This window comes from Micromys minutus (assembly GCF_963924665.1).
Source record: "Micromys minutus genome assembly, chromosome: 6".
In the NCBI taxonomy this organism is placed as follows: Eukaryota; Metazoa; Chordata; class Mammalia; order Rodentia; family Muridae; genus Micromys; species Micromys minutus.
Window position 1 is genome coordinate 30,207,280 of NC_137975.1, and position 26,947 is coordinate 30,234,226.

The following is a 26,947-nucleotide window of genomic DNA, read 5'->3' on the forward strand; positions in this document are numbered from 1 at the left end:
GCCTTTGTCCCACCCAGCAAACCCAGTCCAGTCTACTGTAAATTCAGATGAGGCACACAGAGCTGGATCACTGTAACAGTTTCCAGGATTGGTTAGAAGGTCTAGAGTCAGGGAACTCAAGAGCACCGGTGCTGATGGCTCATGCTCTTCCTTTTCCCTCATCAGCTCCAGTTTTCCCCTTGACTCCACCCATCTTTGCTGGGACTTCTAGGATTGGGTCTGGACTGCTGCAAGCTCTGGAATTGTTGGGATATCTAGGAAGTTAATCAACAACGAAAGTCTCTAAATTAAGTTCATATGGGCTTAATTTCTGGCTCCCATTCCTGGATACTTTTAGGATTATCAGTTAAATTTGACTGTCTGTAGAAGGCTCTGAACCTTTATTTCACATATTCTGGGTAATTGGTACACAGGGATGAGAATAAGATAGGCGACCAGACTGCATGTGACAGGAGAATCTTAACCATAGCTTTGGGGCTGAGCAAAACTAGCCCAATAAGGGCAGTCCTGGGTCTCATGGCCTCATGTTTATTTCATGTAAAATTCCATTTTGTAATTACATTTTAAATATGGCTTATATAAAGCCAAGTTATAAAACTTTGCCTGGTGGCTTAGCCTTATGTGAACAACACCATTTTATGGTTGCATTTTAATATTTTACCCAGCAAAGAACATCGGCTCTTTTGAGCCCAGAGCAGACATCTTGTAACCCACAGTAATAATAAACTAATTGTGAAGAAAAGTACATTGTTGATTAAAATTTCAATATTTTGACATCGTTTATTTCTAAATTTTGGCTGTGTAAATGATTTCAATTAATGTTCAGCCCTAAATAGGACATTTATCCCATCCTCTGCCAGCTCAATGTCCTATTCCTTGTGTAAGTTGGTCCCACATATGAGATTGGTTCCTTATGCCTGGCTTAATTCACTTAACATAATGTCTTTTAGACTCATTCATTATATTGCAAGTACCCAAGAGATACAAAAAATATTTCTCAATATTTCTGACCACCAGAGAAATGCAAACTGTGATCTTATCTTATCGCTGTGATATTGGCAGTGTTCAAAATGAGGATTTACGGAAAGTGTTGAGGAAGTTTTAGGAAAAATGGAACTCTATTTTATTGGTATATTTTGCAAAACTCTATGAAAGATGCTCAGAAAACCCTGACAATTGGTTTACCATATGATCTAGTGACACTACGACTAAAAAAAAAAATGGGTTATTAGTTTCTTTTTTCATTTTTTTGGTTATTTTATTCATCTGCATTTCAAATGTTATTCCCTTTCCCAGTTTCCCCTCAACAATCCCCCATCCCCTACCCCTGCCTCTAAAATGATGTTTTCCATCATTTGCTGAAGCACTGTTCATAATAGGTAAGATACAGTAGCAGCCAGTGTGCGTCGAGTGATAGGTCTCATTTAAATAGGGCATCTGTACTATTTAACATGTAAAATCCCCGTCTAAGATTACAGTCACTAGCGCTCCTAAGCAAGTAGCAGTGGTGATACACATATCCGCTCGAAGACTCAGCGAATTCAGTCGGCCCAGAGATATAGCAAGCGTTCCCTCTAGTTATTAGTACCCTCTAGAACTAGACTATTTTTATAAGTGATTAGACATATATTGTATTGAAAATGAAAAGAAGATCACACACGTATTCTAAAATGTGAACGGAACGTGCAGGGCACAGATGTCATTGCACTTACCGGAATACTCTTGAGGGCAGACACACGTGTATCTTCCTATCTCGTCGAGGCACACGGCCCCATTTATGCAGGGATCAGAAACACATTCATCCACTTCCAAGTCACAATGCCTGCCTTGGTATCCAGGCACACAGAAGCAGGAGTAGCCATTGATTCCGTCCTGACACACAGCCCCATTGTGGCAAGGGCTGGAAGCACACTCATTGGCATCTGTCTCACAGGACCTTCCAGCATATCCAGGAGGACAGATACAGACAGGGTGCTCAGAGTCTTTACGGCAGGTGCCTCCACGTTGGCAGAGGGTCCCTCCACAAGAATTGGTGGTGGTTTCACTTTCACAGGTTAGCCCACTGTACCCAGGAGGACATTGGCATAGGAAGCCCCTTTCCCCTGGGATAGTCACACAAGTGGCAATTTCTTGGCAGGGACTGGAGAAGCAAGGGTCTTTCAGATCTTCACAGTCTTTGTCCAAATTGCTGGCTGTGTCAAAGCAACAGTTGCTGTCTTCTGGAAAATGCTTGCACGTAGAGTTGTTTTGGCAAGAATCGGAGAGACACCCAGTATTGTTTTTATTGCAAAATGAATCTAAAACAAAATAGAAGATATCATGATTAAATTTGCAAATGGTTGAGGACAAAATTACAGAAAAATATTTAAACACACTCATTAATGAAGCACATTATGGGATATGCTCTAATACTGAGCTTTATTTCTTCACTTATCCAGAAGTTTTTTTATAGTTGTGACTAAGAAGCTAAGATAGAGGCCAAGGAGATGCTTCAGCTAGTAAGATGCTTGCTTTTCGAGCATGAGGGTCTGAGTCCAGTCCTCACAGGACACATTTAAAAGGTCAGGTTTGATTGCGGACATTTATAATTCCAGCACTGGATAGATGGGTCCTAAAGAGTGACTCATTGTTCAGTCATCCCAGCCTAACAGTTGATGAGAAACTATCTCTAAAAATGGTGAATGATACCTAAGGAAGGACAACAGGGATTGTCTCTGACTTACATATGTGTGCCCACAACCAGACTTGCTGCACACATGCACACAAATAGGTATACAATGCAAACACACACACAGAGCAAACCTAACTTCAGTAGGATTCTTCCACATCTTCCTTTCCTGTGCTTTAATTTAAGTACACTCAGATAATGAGAATTCAATGCTGTCAACCCCTCCCCTCCTCCAGCTTCTGAAAATCCTGATGTCCACCTGCTCTCATGCAAAAGCTTTGGGAAATACTAGATCACTAACAAAGTCATCTGCAGAAAAGTTATCTAACGGAAGCACATATTGAAATGAACCCTATTTCTTGATTTATGACAGAGTGTTTTATCAACATCTCTAATTTATGCTCTAAAAAAGCAAAGCATTAAAAAAAAGAAAAACAATAAAACCCTGATCATTCAGTGGGTTCCACTCTGCTAAACATCCTAGGTCTTCACACTCAGCATTTCTCAACCTCATAGCAAATCAAAATAGTTACGTACATCTCACAGGTTAAAAGGGACAAGATCCCACTGTGGAGATATTGAAGTAAAGGACTTCAAACTTCATTTTCCTGAGAGCTTCTCTGTTCTAGGGATCTGTCTTTGATTTAATTGGAATAATGACCCCAAGAAAGCAGTAATTCTATGGATTTTTCTAGGTTGATTGGATACATTTCTAATTTATCCTCCGAAGCACTGGATACTAGAGAACTCCCAAGACAGCTGTGTGAGAGGAAGCCTATAATCCCACTTCTTGGAAGATGGAAGCAGGTTAGTTTACAACCAGCCTGGAGTATCTAGTAAGACACTGCCACACACACACACACACACACACACACACACACACACACACACACACAGAGAGAGAGAGAGAGAGAGAGAGAGAGAGAGAGAGAGAGAGAGAGGGAGAGATACACAAGAGACACACACAGAGACACACACATGATAGGAACTCATTTACAAATCAAAATTATATGCCTAACTATGCTATTAATTTTATTCGAAGAGAGGGAAACATTTGTGTACTCACAGACTCAAACTTTCCTTTCCCCTCCCCTTGATCTTTTAGGAAGATTCTAGGGGACCATGAATGAAAATGGCAGTGAAACCAAGAAAGAACACATTCACTGTAAGAAATCTTGTCAGTAACCTAATAAGATAACGACAAGCAGATTTTACTAAAGGAGAAATCCCAGAACCCCAGATGTGCCAGCAGTAGCAACATTAAGCAGAGCAGAAAGTGTAGCCTCATGAGGCATGTGTCACAGAATAAAAATGTAAAGTCCTGTTGTAGGAGGACGGCAAAGAAACCCATCAACTCTAAAAGCCAAAGCGACTTTTACTCCTATTAATTTTGGAAAATCCTGAAAGCTGCACAGGAAAGAAAAAGAGATCAGGGTAGGTTGGTAAGTGAAATCATTACACAAACCAAAGAGATAAAACCATTGACCCTATGACATAATGTATATAGCATCTTGGTGCCCTTGATGCAATCTGGGACATAATGTATCTGTGAATTTGAGAATGTGTGCCTAGATGCTAACAGGCCTTCTTGTAAGTACAGTGCAGCATTTGAGTGCTGACTGATGGGACCAGTTATCCATCAGAAAGGAAATTCTACCCTTCAAATGTATAAAATAACTTCAATTTACTACATTTTATTTGACATAATATCACGTAAGCAGGCTTTAGACTCAAGCTTTTTCTCTCTTCACCCCCACAATGCTGGGACTATAGGCATGTGTCACCCAGTTGTGGTAACAGGGTCGAGACAAAAAAAACATCGATTAAATAACTAAATAAGCAGCCAAGGAAAACAAAACTGAGGCACAAACCCATGATGGGGTGGTCATGACTTAGGATCACAGTTATCCAATCGTTTCCCCAGTGCCTGAAAAAAAAAAAAAGCCACACATGTGTTATGTCTAGCACACTACAACAATGAAAAAGAAAACAACTCACTGGAAGAAGCTGAGGAGGAAGGCACCACTGTAAGAGGACCAGCAGTCTCAGTTAACCTGGAACCCCAAGATTGCTCAGACACCGAGCCACCAACCAGGCAGCATATACCAGCTGAGGCTTCCCCCCAACACATATACAGCAGAGGACTCTCTGGTCTTGGTTCAGAGAAAATGTACTTAACCCTCAAGAAACTGGAGGCCCCAGGGAGTTTAGAGGTCTGGTAGGGTAGGTAGGGTGGGGACATCCTCATGGAGACAGGGGTTCGAGGAGGAGGTATGGGATGTGGAATAGTCAGAGGGTGGACCGGGAGGGGAATACAATATTGAGTGTAAAAAAGAAAAGAACAAAAGGGAAAGTAAAAGAAAAAGAATATAACTTTAATAATTATTGTGCTTCAAAATAAAATATTAATCTTATAATTAGTACAATAAGACTTAAATGTATCATAGGGTTTTAGGTCCCAGGAAAAATGGGCATAGAGAATTCAGTTTTCATAGAAGCATTCTGAGAATAGCGAATTTCACTGGGTGTTTAATGTTCAGAACTATTCAGAGGCTACACCAGTGTTTTCTTGCAGTAAAGTCTGCCATCTACTGGAAGTCATAAGAAGTTCTTCCTTGCAGAGCTTTAAACTTTTCCTTCCTCCCTCCATCCCTTCCTTTCTTTCCTCTTCCTTCAGTCCCTCCTCCTTCCCTTCCCCTTCTGCCCTTCTTTCCTTCATTCCTTCCTTCCTTCCTCCCTCCTTTTCTTCCTTCCTCCCTCTCCCTCTCTCCCTTCCTTCTTCTCTCCTTCCCCCTCCCCCTCTTTGTGTTTGTATGTGTGTGTGTGTGTGTGTGTGTGTGCGTGTAGTGTGTGTATCAACACATATATATGATCTTTTTTCAGTTCCTCGGTTTTGAATTTCTAACAGAAAATTTATCAGCTTAATACAAACTTAATGCCATTCACTAAAGAGTGTTCATTTTACTAATAAATTCCCACTGTAGGGATTGTGTTCTAGAACATAAAATCCTGGTAAACCTTTCCATAGAGAGGCTGTGAACTCACTGAGCAGCATACCAGATCCATCCTTCCCAGGAAGGACCTGGGCTGTGTCAGAACCAGACATGGTAAGTAGCACAATGGATTAAAATATGTCTGCTCTCAACACACCTTCAACACTCAACTATAAACTCAAGTGTTTATCTAAATATTAGCTTCAGAAATTAACATGCAGTGATGTTGTGATCTCACTAACGATACAGAGGACACTGGTGTGTCTCTTGTTCATCCTAATACACACGGAACAGTTATTTCCTGAGTATGAATTATCTAAGCCAAGGTTCCTTAATGACGTGTCTGCATACCAAGAATGCACATATATGCGGACACCTACAATCACTACATACTGCCCATATGTAAAGAGTAATGATTAATACTCTTTTTTAAAAAAACAAACAAACGCATTTTCAATTAGGTATTCTGTTGTTACAAGTTTCTCAGTTTTTTCTCAGGATTTACTAACCCAGTTCTCTCGGAAAAACTCTCTAATCATATCTGCCATTCATTTTTATTGATACTGAGCTTCAGCGTCAGCTTTATTCTGTGCCATTAGAAAGACGGAGAGAAGGGGTGGATGAGATCTTCTGTATCATATCTGGGTCAAAAATAGCAATTTTAATGTGCTCATATTTAGCCAAACTAAACACTACCCCCCACTCTCTCCTCAGTATATGCACACTTACTGGGTTCGTTGCTCAGAATGTTTCCCAGGTTTATATATTTATTTGTTTATTTATTCATTCATTATTCTCAGAGCAGTAGGACATGGGCCAGGGATTTAGAGAGCTCATTACTAAGGGATGTGCTAGGTCTGCTGTGGAATAGCTTTGGAAGCACAACCAGACACTGCTTTCTGTTTTAATTCTGGCTCACGTGTGGCCACACTTAAAGCAGAAATAAACACAGGATTTACGATTCTAAAGTGCGATCATCCCAACAGCATGCAATGAATGGTATTTGGTATTTTTTTTATAAAGAAAACGAAATATTTACTAATGAGACGCTGCTAACATGAACTGGGAGGTTTGAACATGTTGGCAGAGTCAAGCCCACATCAACAGGTCTAAGAATTTTAATTTATGAAAATGAGGCCATTTGCTGAATTCTCCTCAGCCTGGCTTTCTGCAGAGAATGAAATTCTATTCTGGTCTGGGCCGGGGTGGGCGTGGTACAGGACGAAAGCACATCTTTATTCAGGACGTAGTCCAATGGCTTGCCCATGATACATAGTGAGTAGAAAACTGTTGAATAATGAATGAGTCTGTAAAAATAGCCGAATTCTCATTTAAGCCTTGCTATGAAATTCTTACTTTGACCTCTTTTGGTAAAACGAAGCAGCGCAGATCAGCAGAAGAAAACCACTCACTTTGATCCACAGTATGGCAGGATCCACATGGAAGAGTTAAACAAAGATGTAGGTAGATTTTTTAAAAGGCAGTTTCTTTCCCTGTTCTTCTCCTGCATCCCCAAAGCTAGGCATTTGCTCTCATACGTGCAGCCACCGCTATACATGTTCATGGCCCCAAATACCAAAGTGAGGCCAGTGTAATGTCATGGGAAGGGTACAGATGTACGGATTGAAATATTGGTTCAGCACACTTCCATCTCTGTGACTAAGGAAAATGATTGTCATCACAGTGCCTCGGTTTCCTTATTTTTAATACTGATAACAATTGGACGTGTACACAGAAGGTGACCACACGGGTTTTGGATCCTAGGTTTACATTTTGGCTCTACTACTTACTGGTCTCTATGGGCTTTGTCATGTAAATACTAATACGCCTTAGATGTAAATATGACACTATTCCATGTCAAATACCCAACAGTGCTTGACATAAATGAGCATTATCTATATCTTACTAATAGTAAAAATACTATTAGTGTTGTTGCTGTTTTTATCCTAAAGGACAGAATTAATGATGTATATGAAGGTCCTTGAAAAAATGTCAGCCACTAGATAGTTTTTAATCAACACCATTTGCTTCACCATGCAAGGTTCAAAGCCCAAACGCCTTCGGATCCCTCTGTTTTTTTTTTTTTTCTTCAACGTTTTATTTATTTTTATCCAATTCCTCCAAAGAGCATCCAAAACATGTACTTTATATTGATACACTTAATATTTTCCATCCTACAATCTTTGGAGGATATGTAGATATCTATTTTAATAGTATAAAAAACAGACACCCAAGTTCATTCAGAATCTTTCCTTACTGACGACAGTGACTTTTCTTTTATGAGCTTATATAATACACTCAGAACTTCGTGTCTCTTCTGATTCATGTCCTACTCTGAACAGTGGACATTATGGCTCCTCTTTCACAAATAAAGTTTAGCCAGGTCTTCTGCATAGTTCTGTCTTTCCAGCTACTCAGAAGGAAGAGGCAGAGGATGGAATGTTCAAGGCTGCCTTAAACTACAGCTTAATTTCAAGACTGGCCTTAAGAACAGAGTGAGATATAGAGCATTTACCTCAGTGTCCCAGATGTAAACTTTTTATCATGACAGCATTTACCTCATGGTAATTGCTTCTAAGATGTTTATCATAAATGTATATTGCTTGCTTTATCTAACATATTAAGAATAATGTTATAAAATTCTTAATAAATCTTGGCTATTATGGTGACAAATATTTTTAAAATTTCTGGCTTTTCCACCAACTTTATACTAAGAATTTGGATACTATGTACTTGGTCACTCTAAAATTTTCACTACAAACCTACAAACTTTATTTCAGTACTTGTCTTCTATTACTATTTATGTTTCTTTATTTGAATTTTATTTTGTAAGGTGAATATGTGTTATGTTTTCCATTACTTATTTTTGCTATAATGTACTTTATTAATTACCAAATAATTTAATAATTTATTTCAAAAAAAAAAAAAAAAAAGAACAGAGTGAGATCATGGCTCAAAATAAGAAGTAAACAGAGTGCTAGAGATGGGATTCATGGTAGGGTACCAGCCTACCCTGAGTGAGCTTCTGGGATTAGTCAATTTTATTGGACAGAAAGGAAACATAAGGAATTTGCTCAAGAACTAGGACTCACTCTGTGGGCCAGGCTCTTGTACCCTATCTTTTTTTTTTAAATGACTTTATTTTGAAAAACAAAGATAAATGTACAGATTTTAAACATTTTTTGCTTAAAATTATACATTTTTGTCAGTACTGTTTTTTCAGACATTAAAATAAATTTTATATAAAACCATGTGAATATATTTTTTAGTCAGTACTTGATTTTTTTCAAGGGCTTGACAGTATGCATTGAAAACCTACTAGTTACAATAAGCGTAAAGTACATGTAAAACAAAACGCAACATGGAAATAGTCAAAGTCTTCTTGTTTTGTGAATATATGTATATTTTTTGTTTTCTTTATTTCTTGGACTTCATACAGTCTGTGAGTTGTTTCTGGGGGAGTGCAAGCCTCTGGGGTTAGCATCCCACTATCAGCGACTGCATATTATGTCTGTTCTTTTGTGACTGGGTTATCTCACTCAGGATGATCTTCTCTAGATGCAGCCATTTTCTTAAGAATTTGGTTAAGTCATTGTTTCTGGTGGCTGAGTAGTATTCCATTGTGTATGTGTACCACAATTTTTGTATCCATTCGTCTTCTGAAGGACATCTGGGATCGGATCCCTCTGTTAACTAGAGAAGTTCAATTCACATAGTGGGTGTCTGATAAATCCCACTTCAAGGAATAAATTCAAGAAAGGCAACATTATGATATGCACAAGAGCATTCTGTGTGCTGAGCGTTCTAGGAGGCACAAGCTTATTGGTACTGTTATCCTCTGAAGACCAAACATCATATTTTATCTAGGCAGAGGCCGATATCCCCACACTTGCTACAGTTAATTCAAGACAAACCCTGAGGTGCATCTCCATTGCTCCAGCTGGGGAGAAGATGGCCACAGTTCACTGGTGTCGTCTACAACTCAGAATCCTATTCTATTCAATTTACAGAGCCCATAGGAAAGCTTAAATATTTCTTTCCTATGAGTACATTTTAAATATAGATTTGAATGCCTTGCATACAATAAGCATTTTGCTAGGGTTTTTTTTCCTGTGTACTTTCTGATTATTAACACCACTATAGATAAAATCAAGTCCCTTTCAACCCAAACATATCAAGATTCCCTGGACAATAAAAGCATCTACGATCTCCACTATATAGTGTGGACACCTAAGAATAGTGTTGGGCTGGGTCATCACATGGTTCTGGTCTTGGGCATTCATCATGCCCATCTTATCTGAGATGCCTTTCTTCTATTAACCTCGGAAAATGACTAAGCAATGCAGTGTGGGCATCATTTTTTACCAAATGTCAGCCAGTGAAGACTTTAGTAAGGTTCACTCATGTTTGTTTGCCATTTAGAGACCATCAGTCCTGGGCTCTGCTCTCATTATAACCGGTGTATACTTTTAGTGATAACGGAATCCTGCTTACAGAATAGACTTGCGGTTTATTATCACCATTACTTCTAGTGAACCAAAATGGAGATTGTCACTGTGTGCAACAAAACATCGACACCAGAACAGTGTTTGCAGGACTTGACAGGATGACTGCGCACACAAATGCAGAGCAGCTGTAGCTGCTTATGCGAAACCAGCACAGGAGGGCTCCTGCTAAATTGCTATTGGTAGATGATGTTTGTTGGGAATGGAATAGTAAATTTTAGTTTGAAATATGGCCCTAAGAAGGCTACCTATGTTCCAATAGATAGTTCTACATCTAAGCTTTTAAGACAGAACTAGGTGAATAAAGCCTTTTTTTTTTTTTTTTTTAAGGAGAAAGTAAAAGTTGCTAGGAGAGAAAAGTGGTTGTCAGGCTAGGAATTAAAGAGAAGAAAATAAAAGTGGGTTTAGTCAAAAGATATTATATATGCATATATATGCATTAAAATCCTGAAAAATGAAATGTCTAACTATTTTTAAAAATGAAATGTTATTATTAACATAAAATGTCTCTAATTGTCTGGTTCCTTGGGATCAATGAATAACCCTATCACTTCATTTACTTTCTATGGAAAGATTATGAGATATGTAAAAACTGTATTCATAAGTGTGGAATTTCCTGGAGTGTCATATTACTTTACTGGTTTTGTGCATCTAATATGTAATAGAACAGAATACAAAGGGTCTTGAAGACATTTATCTGGAAAAAATATCAAAGAGGAGGAGAGAATCATAAGGAAGCACTGGAAAGGTTGTTCCAACCTGTTCCTCCACATATCAGTGTTCCTCTGAAGCACAGAAAATGTTGTTAGCTGTAGCTTTAGCATGTTTGGGCTGAAGCCTGGCATTTGCTTTCCTTGGAAGCTTCCAGCTCCTGCTCTTGGCCCGGAACTACACTGCAATAGCACAAGTTTGTTCTGCCTCGTCTACCAGAGGATGAATATGAGCCACGTATGCGGTTCTACTCACTACATTAAAAGCAAAATACGGGCTGGGAAAATGTCTTAGCAGATGAAGAAGACACTTACTGCCAATCCTGACACAGAGTTTAATATCTAACACACACACACACACACACACACACACACACACCCCACAATAAATAAATGAATAATACAAAACACAAACTGTCAAAATTAGCATTAATATATTTAGTTTAGCCAAGTATACCCAATTTTTTTCATATATATATACATATATATATAATCATTACAAAGATTGCTTATACAAATGGTACCATTTGTATTTTCTTTGAAATCCTATGTGTACTTTGCACTTTCAGATATCAAAGCCACGTGTGACAATGGCTGATGCCGCAGACAGTGCAGCTCTCGATGTTCTCACGTGGCTGCAGAAGCAACTAAGCCCTGCGAGAGTAATCCGAGATGACGACTGCGCACAAACTCCTTCTCTCGAATTTAAATATGTTATTTCACTATTGTTGCAACTACAATTGAAGCATCTCAGTGCGTCCTATGAGAGTCATTTGTAAAGTATCTTCAAGTAAGCACATTCTCAGAATCCCTGAGCAAGGCATACTGTGTTCACATCTCCTCTATTGCTGCAGTGTTGTGGGTCTGCAGCTGGAGCAGCCCCGGGACTTACTGTTGCTAAGATACATTGTAACAGTCATCCAAATATCTTCATAGATGGTTCTTCATTTCTTTGCAATTAAAATATTAACTCTATAAGTTTAAGTATTAGGCTTTTCCAGTGTTTCTGTATGTATGACCTATGTATTCAGTTATGATTGCACACTTTATTTTCCCATTTGCATGTGTGCCTGGTGTGTGTGTGTGTGTGTGTGTTCATGCATTGATCACATATGCATAAGGATCTATATGCACATAGATGAATGCATGTGCTTTCTTTTTAGAGGCCTAAGTTTGCCCACCAAATTTCTACAAGGGGTCTGGGGATCTGAACTCCAGTTCCCAAGCTCCCTGTTGGGGCCATAAGTGCTCTGACCTCTGTGTTGCTTCCCCAGTCCCTGATTACACATTTTGCATACTCCCATGGGTCTTGAGTAATTCAGAGAATACATGCTGATTGTTTTGCTCTTCTGGCTAATTGGTTTCCCTGGGGACATTGGTTTTGCTCACTCTATGGCTCACTACACTTGAACAGAGAGAGACTGATTTGCTTCAGTCAGATCTCTCGGCGTTGTGGACAGAATCTGGGGGAAACCCAGGTTACTGTGGCTACCAGCTAACTTGGAAACAATGCTGAAGAGATTTCATTTTCTTTATTCAGCTGAAATCTCCATGGCACTGAACACAACAGCTGTGATGCCAAGGTGCCTCTGGTCTGGATCTAATTTGGAGGTCTTTGAGTGGCTCCCTGCCTGGTCCATGCTGCTCTAAGCAGCGTCTTGGCGCACACAGACATGCCTTGGTTCTTCTCCACAACCTCACGGCACACATGCAAAACAGGACTTGATCTCACAGGGACCTGTTTGGCAAGCTTTACCCAGAAGGGGAAGGCAAGTGCATAAGTAATGAACTCTGAGGCTGCCTGGCTTAGCAAGAAACACCCAGGAAAAAGAAATCCTGATGCTTGAAAGCTCCCAGGAAAGTGTTGGGGTACCCGCATCTTTCTGTGAGCTGGAAGAGAGTGTGGCATATGTGAGATCGGCAGTTGACCTGAAGAGAAAGCACAGAGACATCAGAATGGCTCCATGGGCCATGGGGAGTACATTAGGAGTCACTTAACCACGGCAGTGCCCGTTCTTAAACATGGTGGCCCCGACCACCTGTTTCCAGGACACGCCTTTGTACTTAAAATGTTTGGCCAGTTAATGGGAAAAGAAGGACAAAGTTGAGCAAATTCCATATCTGTAAGTTGAATATATTAATTGGGGTTTTGTTTAATGCTAGTATTTAAAGTGATGTTTTGAAAATGAAGCCCGTACCTTTTTCATTGCTGTGTTTGCCTCCTAACTGACCTATTGAACTGAAAGAAGCAAGTCTAAATCTCATCTTCTTTAGCTGATGACAAGATCGCATGTAAGCCTCTGTCATTGTTTCTCTTAAACATAGTGTGCAACCCAGTACCAAGCAGTCCGGTGCCCTGTGCCGGACATCTATCCATTGAACTTTGAACTTTCACTTAGATGCTCTTAAATGGTGCCTTTGGATGAGATGATGTCTTTCTTCTGTTTCGTCTTATTTTCCCATACTAAGATACGTTCAGGCAAGTCACTGCATTTCCCCTTATAACGTCTTACTGAGTTGTTAGTCATATAGGGGTCACCCATGCTTGAGAGCATTTGAATGGTATAACACAATTTGCAACATTAATCTGCATAGAGAAGTCTCTCCACGGAGTACACTGGCACAGCCCGTTATTCACTACATCAGCCACTTTGGACAATCAATGTGAGAGTTAAAAGATTTTTCTACATAGGTTATTTGAAGTTTACCTCATGTTTGGTGAATCCTATAAAATAGGCCTGGTGGGATGGCTCAGTGGGTAAGGTGCTTGCATCCAAGCCTGACCACTTTAGTTCAGTGTTGAATACACTCACAATGGACGGACAAAAGTGACTCTCACAAACTGACTTTTTGATCTCCACAGGTGTGTGCCACACTCACATAGATTACAGGTAAGTATATGAATGGAATGCAGTGGAAATTTATATTTTTCACAAATATTCTTTATGTTCTAAAGATATTTTCTATGTTTTATCTCAACATCATTTGTAGAAACAAAGTAGAGAGGTTATAGGCATCCAGAAGTAAAGGATAAAGTAAAGCCTAAAATTCCTTCAGCTCAAACCAGGACCGTGTCAAATAATTGATTGTTTAAACCTCAAAAAATTAAAGAGATAATTTCAAGGTTCTGTCAAATAAGCCATGTCTTCGAAGAAAATGTCAATCCTAGGTATAAAAGGGTTAAAAAAAAAGCCCACCATTTACCTCTGGTCCATTTCAAAAGCACCCTATCATGTTGTTATAGAAACCACTTGCAGCTGGAAATCCCCCATCATGATTATTGCTATAGTAACCACTAAACGGCAAGAAAGTAGCTAGTCTTTCATCCTTTCCAGGATGGTTTTGTTTTTACATGTTGCTGGAAACAGAAAAGAAAGCAGATTTAATGAGGACAGAAAGTAAGTGGAGAGGGCTCAGTCTAAGCAATCCCAGAAGCAGTGGCCTCAGTCTCTCTGTTCAAAGAAAAGCCCTATGTTTCTTGAAATGAACTCTTAAATTGTTCACCCAGTCACTTGCTTGCTTACTTCTTTTATTTTTTTGAGTTCATATTCAGAGTATTTGAAAAATTAAGTGTAAATTGTACTTTTTTACATTTGAAAATTAGCATTGAAATATAAAGAAAAATTCCCAATGATATGCCTTTGCCTAATACGGTCTCTTATTATGTGTTTCACTTACCAAGTTAAATCATGTTAAATACATAAAATTATCTCTCATCATAGTTCACAACAAAATATTATGGTGTTCTAATATGGTATCCTATTGAAAGTCAACTTCTGACAACCAGCATTTAACTCATCTATTTTCCCCAGGTATGCAAGGTTAAAAATTTTCTTTGTATGATAGGTCCCTTATATGTTGCTAAGTTGCAAATCTTTTATTTGTCCACATATGCCCAATTCTGACTTTGAAAAGTTTAAAAATACACTTGAGGAGAAGATATTCACATCAACAAAAGGTAAGACATATTAACTCAGTAAAGGTCACAGAAGTTGTCCCTATGTACATTAAAACCCACAGACCTTGCTGCAAATAAAAGGCTAATATTCAAATACTTGATTCCTGGAAAAGAGTCAAATTCTGTCAGACCCAGCTTACCTCCAAGGTAATTATCATAGATTGTCTACAGAAAGAGACAACTGTCATCATTTTTAAAATATTTTATTTGAAGAATATTCTATATTACTCAAGTCAGAATAAAACATATCTGAAATCACTGAAATGAGAGAGAGATAGAGATATAGATAGAGAGATAGATAGATAGATAGAGAGAGAGAGAGAGAGAGAGAGAGAGAGAGAGAGAGAGAGAGAGAGAGAGAGAGAGACTTGGAATATGCTGAAGAACTTGACTTACTACATTTGAATATCATTTTTATTAATCCTGCTCTTCACACACACACACACACACACACACACAAACATGAAATATGTGGCATTTGAAACCCGTGATTCTTTTCTCTGGCCACTGCCTTGGCCTGGATATTTGTATTCAGGGGTTATATTTCAGATTGATGACCTACATTCATAGAGAAATTGAATACTGGCTTTGATATTTGTCTTCAAGTGTGTGGGGTTTTGTACATCTCAGTTGACTTTGCTTCCCATATGCTTGGTTTCGCTTTGTGTAGGAATAGCTTTAAATTCTCTGAAACTGGCTTTTGCTGAGGGGTGTTAACATTGTACTTTCAGCCAACTTCCAATTATTTCAAAATAGTTACTATGATCAAATAGTCAACACTACATGTGAGCAAGTATGCATTTTTGTGTGTGAGCAAAACTAATTTTGTACATTTTGATCAAGGTTGGGTGACATGTTTTTCTGTGATAGCTCCCACCAACTTTCATGACAATACTTGCTGTAGCCCTAGATCACATGGAGCCCTTGCTCACATGAACACACTTTTAGGACTGACCACTTGGTGTTGGATAACCAGTTCTGGACCTCACTCCTGGGAAAGACTGATTCCTTTCTTCCAGTGGTCTTAAATACATTTTATGCCAGGCAGCCCTAGCTTTGTGTCCAAATTCTGCTGACTAAATCTGTAAATTGGAAATAAACACACAGTTCTCTAGGGATTAATAGAAGAACTAAGTTACTATGTTGAAAATGATTCCCCATGTCTCTACCACAACATGGCTATTTACTAAGTCAGGGCTCTCTTGCATCAGACTTGAGATATTTAATTTGTAGGACTTAGATTTTTAAAAAGAAATTGAGGTGAGAGAAAAAAACAACAGTATATTATAATCATGTGATGGATTTGCCCCAATTTGCTTAGAAGCCTCGTTGTTTATAATCATATTTAATAAATGATGTTTTCTTACCCTAGAGATAACCAATATAAATATGACTCAGCAAAGAGTCACATAAACAGTTGCTACAGAAAGGATTGCCTTCAAGACCCTTTAAAGTTAAAAGTCATAAAGCCTGTGAGCATGGAATAACAAGGACCTGTCTTTGCTATTTATCATGCAGAGCAAAGCCCTCTACAGAATGAGCCACTATAGGCTTAAGGGACACAGAACTGAAGGACAGAGATAGATAGGCAAGGTATAAGGAAGCTGCCAGTTACAGGAAAGAGAACAGAAGCCTCGGCCAGGCATTGTTATACCTGTCACTCACATTCCTGCTAATTGACACACACCAAACGTGCTTCAGGAATCTTCCTGGTCCCGATTCCCAGCAGAGGGTCTGCATATTACAACAGAAAGCCGAAAGAATCTATGGATCTTTCATTATAACTTCTGATGACATTGTACAGGAGTGGTTTCACGCTAAATTCCACATATTATTGGTAGAAAGAATCACATACAGATGCTTTCGAAGATTGTTGGTGTCAGCGTAAAGGAGGCGTGTCTTCAGTGTTGCAGGCAGTGGGGTGTCATTGTAGGTTAAGAATTGAATAGAAAGTAGTATTTGAAACATTTATTGATTCTATATAGAAAGTTTTAACTTACATCTTACAAAACTGGAGTTTGAGAGCTGACAGGAAATGACATTTGTTCGATTAAAGTATTATAAAGTATAGATTTAGAATGGAATCCATGATTCTTGGAAATCAATTATTAACATTGAACAAGCAATGATTTTCTCTGTCCACCTATCACCAACTGTTTTCGCCAAAGGAAATTTGACGTTTTTTTTTTTCCTTTTTTTTAAGTAATTTACAAGGAAAGTAACTTGCAAGATAATATTTTGATAGCACATTTAAGAATTCAGAGTACATTGTCTTGGTTAAGAAAACATCTTTTTTTCCAAGCTTACTCAAAATGATCACATATTTTATTTAAAAAATGAATATTTTTTACTATTTTTAACTGCTCTTAATTTTATTTATAGTTAACAAATAAATACTAATGTACCTAAGGTGAATACTACCATTCTCTGATATATGAATTTATTGTGAATTGATCATGAGTCTAATTGTTAACATGTGTGTGTATTTTTTATTTTACTAACATACAGTGTGCACATGTGTGTATGTATTTGTGTGAGAGTGTAGGTGGGTTGTAAGAGCATTTAAGATCCATTATATAGAAAATTTCAAGTAATAATACAATATTACCAGCTGCAGATACCTGTAATTTAAGGCATAAAGAGACTGTTGGGTATTATCAAAAGTAAGAGATGCAGAGTCTGGGGAGATGATTCGGTGGTTAAACTGTTTGCTGTACCAGCAGAAGAACATGAGTTCTAACACAACAAACATAAAAAATCCAGGACATCTGTCCAATCAGCCTAACCTAGCTAGAGAATTTCAGGCAAGTGGGAGACCTTGTCACCACAGACAGGTAGGGAGGCAGAGGGAGATGAGGGAGAAGGAAGGATTTTGGGGAGAGACAGTTGGAATTTGAGGAGTGGTATGAAAATCTACTTAAGTAAAAACTTCCTAAAATATATGAAGGTGGTCCTAATTAAGTCTCCAAATAATGGTGGAGATGGAGTTTCATCTGGCCATTTCTTGTCACCAAATTTTCCATCCCCTACTGGAACCGGGTTACATCCCATTGAATTGTTAGCCAAAGAAGTCCCATGGAAATCTCCAAACTAGCCAGGCTGTTAGCAAGACAATAAGCTGCTCTCCACAAATGGACAGTGAGACCCCATTGCTGAAGACAACACCTATACAATTCATTGAACATGGGACAGTCTAGCCAGTGCCTACCTAGAACCTTTACCCTTATGTTCTAGTGTCTTTGTGGAAGGTACTCTACATGTTATCAAAAGAGAAATGAAAGCAACAGACCAACAAATCTTTTGATCAAAAATGCCGACCTGCCTAAAAAAATATGCTAGGACAACAATGGCACAAAGCTTGAGGGTGTAACCAAGCAACATGTGATGTGACTTGAAGCCCACTCCAGGAGTTGGAATCCAAACCTAACACTGCTTAGGTGATGAAGAACTGAAAGAACTGGAGATTGGATAGACGTAAGACCTAGTGTAAAACCAAATACTACAGGTCTTAATATATGTATTTAATTTAATATCTATATGTATTTAATATATAAATATGTATTTTATATATATATATATATATATATATATATATATATATATATAATTACTCCAAAGATATTCTGTTTTACTCATAGAACAGTGTCCTTATTGAGGAATCAACAGAGAAGATTCTTTCTCTTGCAGCAGATGTGAAGAAATACAGAGACCCACAACCAAGACATTACACAGAGAGGAAAAGACCTCTGCACACTACCCTAAATAGGATGTCTCTATCAAATTCTTTCTCCTCAGAGATCAGGGATCCTTGAAGAAGAGGAGGCAGAAGAAATATGGGAACCAGAGAGGATGGAGGATACCAGGAGACAAAAAAAGCTTTCTAAATAAACTGAGCAAAGTTCGTATGTACTCACAGAGACTGAAGAAGCAAGCATGGGGTATGCATTAATTTGTACAACTCTTCTTGTTACAATTATAATTTTCAATTTAGTACTTTTATGGAACTCCTGAGTGTGTGAGCAAGTGGGTCTCTGATTCCTGTGCTTTCTCTTGGTTTCTTTTCCCTCTGCCCTTTGCTTGCCTTCTCCAACTTCAATGAGATGATCTTTGTTTTGTCTTATTATATTTGTTTTGTTATGTTTTGTTTTTATCTCTTAAAAGCCTGTTCTAACGGAAGACAAAAGAGAGTGGATCTAGGTAAGAGGAGACATATGGAGGAATTGGGAGAAGTGGAGGGAAACTGTAATGAGAATATATTGTATGAGGGAAGAAGCTATTTCCAGTAAAAAAAAAAAATAGAAAAATTCACATTAAAAGGAAAACAATTTTATTGTCAAGGCTTTGACATTAGGAAGATAAATTTTAAAATAGGCTAAAAAATGAAAACCTTCTATGAAAAGAAAAGAATATGAAAGCACAATACACCAAAATTTTGGACACATGAAAGTGATTCTAAGAGGCAAGTTTAGACCACTGGGTGGCTATATAAAATAACTGGAAAAATCTTATAATAGTAACTTAATGGTACAACTAAAAGCTCTAGAACAAAAAACAAGAACTCACATCCCAAGCAGTAAATGCTAGTAGATAATCAAACTCAGAACTGAAACCAAACAACAATAACAAAAAATCAATACAATACAAAGATTTAATGAAACAAACAAAACTGGTTCTTTGAGAAAAATTAATAGGATTGACAAACACTTAACCAAATTAACTAAAAGATGAAAGAAAACGATACAGATCAACAAAATTATAGACAAAAGGACACGTTAGAACCAACACCTAGGAAATTCAGGGAATCATTAAGGACATACTTTAAAAACTTGTAAAAAATTGTAATTCACTAAGTTGGAAACTCTAAAAAAAATAAATATATTCCCCAATAGGTACCACCTATCAAAATTAAATGAAGATCATCTAAGCAATTTAAACACATCTATACACTAGTCAAATAGAAGCAACAATTAAAATATCTCATCCAAAAAAGCTCCAGGACCAGATGGTTTTAGTGCAGAATTCTAGCAGATTTTTAAAGAAGAAATTAAGCTGGTGATCCTTAAAGTATTCCACGAACTAGAAACAGAAGAGCATTTTGTTTTATGAGGCCATATCTTAACCTTATACATAACCATTTAAAGCCCTAACAAAGAAAGTGAATTGAAGACCAATATGCCTTATGTACATGGACACAAACTCTCAATAAAATATTTGCAATGTGAAACTAAGGATACATCAAAAGTACATCCACCATGATCAATTGGTCTTCATCTCCGAGATGCAGGGTGATTCAACATGCATAAATCTATAAGTATAACCCACCATAAAAACAGACTGAAAGATGAAACCATGTTACCATCTCATTAAATGTCTAAAGGTTATTGACAAAATCTAATACCCTTTCATGATAAAGGTTGTAAAGTGAGGAAGGTTAAAGCGATGTACCTCAAAATAATAAAGGTGACTTACAGCAAATTCACAACCACCATGAACTAAATGGAGAGAAAGTCAAAGCATTTTCACTAAAATCAGGAACAAGATAAGGCTGTCCACTTTCTCTACATCTATTCAATATAGTACTTTAAGTGTTAGCTTCATCAACTGAAGGAGACCAAGAGGATATAGATGGATGGAAACAAGCCATCTTTATTTGTAGATGTATATGATAATATACAGGAGTGAACCTAAAAACTCTAACAGAAAAATCCTACAGCTGATAAACACATTCAGCATAATAGCTCAAAAATACAAAATTAATATACAAAAATCCATAGCTTTCCTATATAGAAATAACAGTCAGACAGAAAGAAATTGGGGAAACAATGCCTTTACCAATAGACTCCAAAAGTATCTTGGGGTAACTTTAACCATACGAGTGAGAGAATTTTGTATTCTGAGACAGGGTTTCTCTGCCTTGGCTGTCTTGGAACTCAGTGTATAGACCAGGCTAGGCTTGACGTCATGGCAATCCAGCTGCCTCTTCCTCCTTATTGCCTGTATCAAAGGTGTGCACTGCCACTGTCTGACACAAGAGAAAGACTTTTATAAATAGTAACTATAAGATACTGAAGGAAAGAATCAAGAAGATATCAGAAGATTGAAAGATTCTCATTGCTTATGGATCAGTAAGATTAATATAATAAAATGATCATCCAACCAAAAGCATTCCACAGAGTCAATGCAACCCCCATCCAAATTCTAACACAGTTCCTCACAGATGTTGAAAGGACAATTTGGTTTCATGTAAAAAAAATTAAAAACAACAACAAAAAAAAACCTAGGAGAGGTAAAACAATTCCAAATAACAAACAGATGGCTGGAGGTATCATCACCCTTGATTTCAAGTTGCATTGCAAAGCTATAATAATAAAAACAGCATGATATTTGCACAAAACCAGACTCTGTTGATGGAATCAAGTTGAAGGCCTGGACATAAGTCTACACACCTGTGGAAACTTGATTTTTTGATAAGTAGTGCAGAAAGACATACTTGAAGAAAAACAGCATCTTCACCAAATGGTGCTGATCAAACTGGATGGCTCTGCCAGAACCATGCTGATACAGAGGAGGATGCTTGCAGCTAACCATTAGACTGATCACAAGAACCCCAATGAAGGAGCTAGAGAAAGGACTGAAGGAGTTGACAGGCTGTGCAACCCCATGGGAAAAGCAAAATTATCAACTAACTAAACCCCCCCCCACAGCTCCCAGGGTCTAAAACACTATTGTGTTCGAAGGAAGAGAACCAAAGCCCCACTTGCATATGCAGTAGAGGATAAAATTCTCTGGCATCAATGGAAGGAGAGGCCTTTGATCCAGTGAAGGCTCATTTTTCCAGTGTAGGGGAATGCCAATGTGCTGAGGTGGGAGAGGGTGGTTGTGAGAGGGAGCAATGTGTGAGGGCAATGGGAGGAGGAGGGGAGATAGGACTGGGGGAAGGGGATAACATCTGAAATGTACATGCAGAGAATATCCAATAAAAGTGAAAAACAAAAATAAAGTAAAATAAAAAACACTGTAAAGTTAAAACAGAAAAAAAAAAAAAGAAAAGCAAGCATCTTCATTACCAGACATGAAGGAAGAAGGATGCAGTGAAGGAGGAAGGATGCAGTGAAGGAAGAAGGATGCAGTGAAGGAAGAAGGATGCAGTGAAAGAAGAAGGATGCAGTGAAGGAAGAAGGATGCAGTGAAAGAAGAAGGATGCAGTGAAAGAAGAAGGATGCAGTGAAAAAAGAAGGATGCAGTGAAGGAAGAAGGATTCAGTGAAGGAAGAAGGATGCAGTGAAGGAAGAAGGATGCAGTGAAAGAAGAAGGATGCAGTGAAGGAAGAAGGATGCAGCAAATGTTTGCTTGGGTTTTGCACATCTGATTTTCAAGAAATAAAAGCACCAGAAGTTTGTACCCATGTACTGTGGGTATAGAAACTGAGATGCCCCTCTCTTTAAAACACACACACACACACACACACACACACACACATAGGGACAGGGGGAGGCACACTATACCAGAAAGGAGTATAAAACCTAATTCTGAGCCAAATGCCAAATGCACTTGAAAATACTTGTAGGATAATTTTCATGACCACAACATAAAATGTCTTTCAATTTTTACACTGAGAAAAAATTAAGAGGTCAAGTTGTATAATCAGTATACAAAACACTAAAGGGCTAACACTTGAACTACTAGACTGGCAAATAATATTTTTACATAATGAGAAAAATAACTATGTATGACAAGAAAGCATATAAAATCCACATATGTACAGTTAAAGATGCATAGATGTGTGATATGTAAACACATCATAAGATATTTAGTACATATAAAATATAAACTGTGTAAGATAAAGTTTTTATTTTTAAACAAATTTAAATTATAATCCGAGTACATCATAGTCTACAAAGATAAGCAAGCATATTTTATCTTGTGATTTGTGCATATGTGTGGGTATAAGATGTAGTTCCTGTGTGTGTACCAGGCTATGTGCCTATAAAGTACAGAGGACAACATTGGGTATCTTCATCTTACTTTTAGTGACAGGGTCTCCCTTTCTCCCTAGAGTCAGTGATTGACTAGAATAGTTGGATGGTAAACAGAGGATCCTGCTTTCTCTGCTTCTCTCTAGGATTACAGCCATGTCCCATTTTCACATGGGTAGCAGAGAACTCAATGAGATCCACCTGCACAACAAATACTAGCTCCCAAGATATAAGTATGTTTTCAAAGGCAAGCATCAGTTGTATATGTGCTGCCGAAGCGAGCACTCAAGCATCAGTTGTAAAGGAAAAAATAATATAGCCACTGAACTTCAAATCTCAGCTAATGGGAGAGAGAGAGAGAGAGAGAGAGAGAGAGAGAGAGAGAGAGAGAGAGAGAGAGAGAGAGAGAGAGAGATGGTAGGAACTCCAACATTCTAAAGCAACCTCCAAGAGACTGGAGCAAGTGCCTACAACCATGTGATCTGTGAAATGTCAAACTAGAGGATGAATGAGTTTTAACAACAATAGGTAAATTTAGAGAGATATATGAAAGTATATATCATAGCAGTCAAAACACATTTACTTAAAAGGGAAAATTTTGATTGTTCATAAATAAATTTAATAACTTTCATAACTAATTGTAAAACATTTCCTAGGAAAATTACATAACAGGCATTAAGCATGATTTTAAAGACAATTTACTAATGGGAGAAAACAGAGCTGTGGAATGGCAGCCACCTGTGAAATGAAATCTACCTGAGAAAATCTGCAGTCCATTTCTAGCCCAGACAGCTGTCCATTAGAATAAATAATAAATGGCTTTGCAAATTAGGCTTTGAATTTTTTACACTATCTGGACTATGAAAACCATTTCTTTCTAAAGCTCATGGCCTTTGGAATTCACAAGTCACTCATGAAAATTTCTATTGAAAATATAGTGTCATGATATTTGAACATTTACTCATAGTATGTGCTGATGGTAACAAATGTGTGATACATAATCTCTAATACTTTAGCTTGAACAATGGATTGCTACCGACAGGTGGAACCTATTCACAAAATTGACTCATGGATTTTCTACTGAATTTTCCTTTGAGTGATTTCAGTTCCCCATTATATTCCTATGAATGTTTCCCTTCTTAAAGACAGAAGTCTGGTATCGATTCCTCATACTTATTTATACCGGGATATTGCGTTCAAGGAGACCAAAGTTTTAAATAGTTCCATTCACCAGTGTTTTGGAAGGACATATGACATTTAAATGGACACTCCCAATCTGACTGCATAATCAATGGCTGTGGGAAAACTATTCATGTTTAAGGAAAAGATAGCTGCCGCCAGCTGTGCCGCACAGCTGGGAATGTACAGAGCACTTGTTTCTTCCTGGTGGCTATTCCGGACTCCTAGGCTTCCACTGAACCCATCCCCAGGATGGATGTATTAGTCTCAGCTATGAGGCTTTTAGATTTGTCTCCAGGAGGAATGGTTCATTAAATACAGTCATGGGTCATTGCTATTGTTTTGGGGCATTAACAATTTCTGTATGGAAATTACAGACAGCAAGCAAAGGTCCCCTAGGAAAACCGAAGGTGCCAGAACCACCCTTACGATTGCTGCTTTATTGTGAACAGAGAGTGTTGCATGCCAGCAAAGCGGCCACAGTGACTAGCTCAAACAATACAGCGTGTGCTACCCCACATATTTTTTGACCTGGGCTATGATAACCCTGAAATACATTCTTTTTATAATTGCTCATGAATCCAAGGGTGATGCCTTCATTGAGAATCATGGAAAGTTCTGTTTATTTTGGAACATTTATGTGGATGAGGCTGAGACTGCAGAAAAGTACGTGGCTCACACAGCAAAACTGCTATGACCACAGTCCCTGCTTACTTCAGTGACCTAAAGACATAGGCGACTAAGGATGCTGACCACATATCTGAACTAAATTTGCTTCGAGTGATAAATGAACCCACAGCTGCTATCTGGCCTCTTTTCTAAAGGATGAATCTAAAGAAAAAGGTATTTTCATACAGGATTTGGTATTTCTTCCTTGGAATTCCAGAAAAACGTGTTTGCAGTGACATCCACTTTTGAGGACACTTTGAGAAATGAAGACGCTGTTCAGGGCCTTGTTACAACACATTGTAAAGGCGTCCTAGAGAAAGATGGGTTGGTTTGAACTAAAGTGGCATTGCATTTCAGACTGAGGGAAGCTTCTGATTAAGGTACGCAAGAATTCTCATCTGTGTAGACTGACCTCAGCCTGCTATGCTGTGCAATGGATGCCATGGATCCAAAGATAGGAGAATGAAGCTCCCCCAGTTTGAAGGCTTTGCCACATATGTAACCAAGAGGGCTATTGTTCCCATGCCTGGAAGTTATATAAGATGCAGAAGTCGGAAGACTGATATCCACAGAGGAGAATGGTTCTAGTTGGTATCATGACCCAGATGCTCAAAGTTCAGCTCTCTACAAGACTTAAAAACCAAAACCAAACAAACCCAAAACGGGGATTCTCTGTGAAGGCTCAGCTGTCCTAGGTCTCACTCTATAGGGCCTCAAACTTACAGAGTTGGATTAAAGGCATGCACCACTACCTCCTGACTACAAGATCTTTTTTTTTTTTTTTTTTTTGGTAGAAACTCAAGCCAAGTTGTCAATCCTGATGAGGGTGCAGCAATCAGAGTCACCATTTGGGGAGGCGTATTGAATGGTGGGATAACAGATATGCTACTCCTGGATGGCACTCCTGTCTCTGGGTACTGAGTCTTTGACAAGTATCTTTACTAAACTTTTTAAATTAACCGCACTATTCTGACCAAAAGGAGCATTTTTGTTGCACTTTCTATAGTTGGGACAGTCTCAAGTGGAGATTAAACCAAGTAGAGATTAAAGTGCATCCAAATAAGAGAAAGAGAGAGAGAGAGAGAGAGAGAGAGAGAGAGAGAGAGAGAGAGATTAGGTAACGATAATTTTGACTTGGATTGGAAATCTTCAGACACTGATGGAGTCCTTTAGATTGAAGTTACATTTGACACTGAGATTGGTACCAATGGTATTGTACATGTATCTGCCAAGTATAGAGCATAGGATGTGATCAGTTGACTGCATTCCAATCTTGTGCTGAATTATGTGAAAATGATATTGAAAATATGGTTAAAAGGCACAGAATTGTGCTGAGGAAGACTGGGAAAAGAAGGAAAAAATTGAAATAGATAGTAAGGTTGAAGAAATAATTTATTTCACAGAAACCATGATGGAAGAACTCAAGGACCAATTGCCTGCTGATAAGTGCCCAAAACTAAGAGACTCCCAGAGACAGAGGGTTCTGCTCTCTTTAAATAGAAAATACAATGCAGGCATCGTGTTTCCCTCAGCACTGATGCTTTTCAAATACTAATAAAAAGATGGCATCTGAAAGGAATGCCCTGGAAGTGCTGTTATTGTTGAGCAGAAGGAAGTTCAAAGGAGGAGACACAGTAATGATAGCAGTGCATTGTGAAGGCAAAAGGAGAACAGTCGCTGAGGGGTGGGAATGAAAGTACTTCCTCATAAGAAAGGAACAAACTGTGGGCATTTTACTATGTTTTTGCAGTGTTCTCTATAATCTACTTAATAAGTAAATGCAATATCTATTAGAAAACTCATTTAGTGGACAATAAATCCAGTAGGAGTAAGTTCACAATGTTCTGTTCCTAACTTGTTATATTTACTGCTACATATAAAGGAAGCTCAAAGTAGGTGGACTGTTTACTAATCATTATAAAGCTATACCATTTGTTTGTGCTGAAATGGCCATGTTTTCAAGGTGGTGGTGAAACTCATTCCACATACAATGGAGATTGCTGGGCTTGGAATATAAATGGGATTATCCATACCAGATATTTGTTGACCTAGAGTAGAAGAACCTGTGTGTATATGGATTTCATCCTTCAATTGAGTCTTCTAGGTAAGCCACTTACCTGTGCCTTGTTTGTAGGTGTAAAAGCCAGATCAGTGGAAAGCAGCTATGTTGGTAATAGCTTTTAAAATGAAATAAGGAAGTAATGAAGTTCCTCAAAATTATAAGGCACATTTTTTAAAGCTATCTTATTGGTTGGCCCGTGTTTAGCACACTTGCCATTTTCTACCCAT

The 26,947-nt window shown here is 38.2% G+C and overlaps 1 protein-coding gene across 1 annotated transcript in view; it reads right to left on the reverse strand.

Annotated features, from left to right (window-relative positions):
- CRB1 (crumbs cell polarity complex component 1) overlaps positions 1 to 26,947 on the reverse strand; it is a gene marked incomplete at both ends in the record, with an annotated part of 173,204 nt that overhangs the window by 133,171 nt on the left and 13,086 nt on the right. Inside the window, one exon of the mRNA XM_080918159.1 lies at positions 1,713 to 2,297. Coding sequence (XP_080774285.1) covers positions 1,713 to 2,297 — 585 coding nt within the window. The remainder of the gene's footprint in view (positions 1 to 1,712; positions 2,298 to 26,947) is intronic.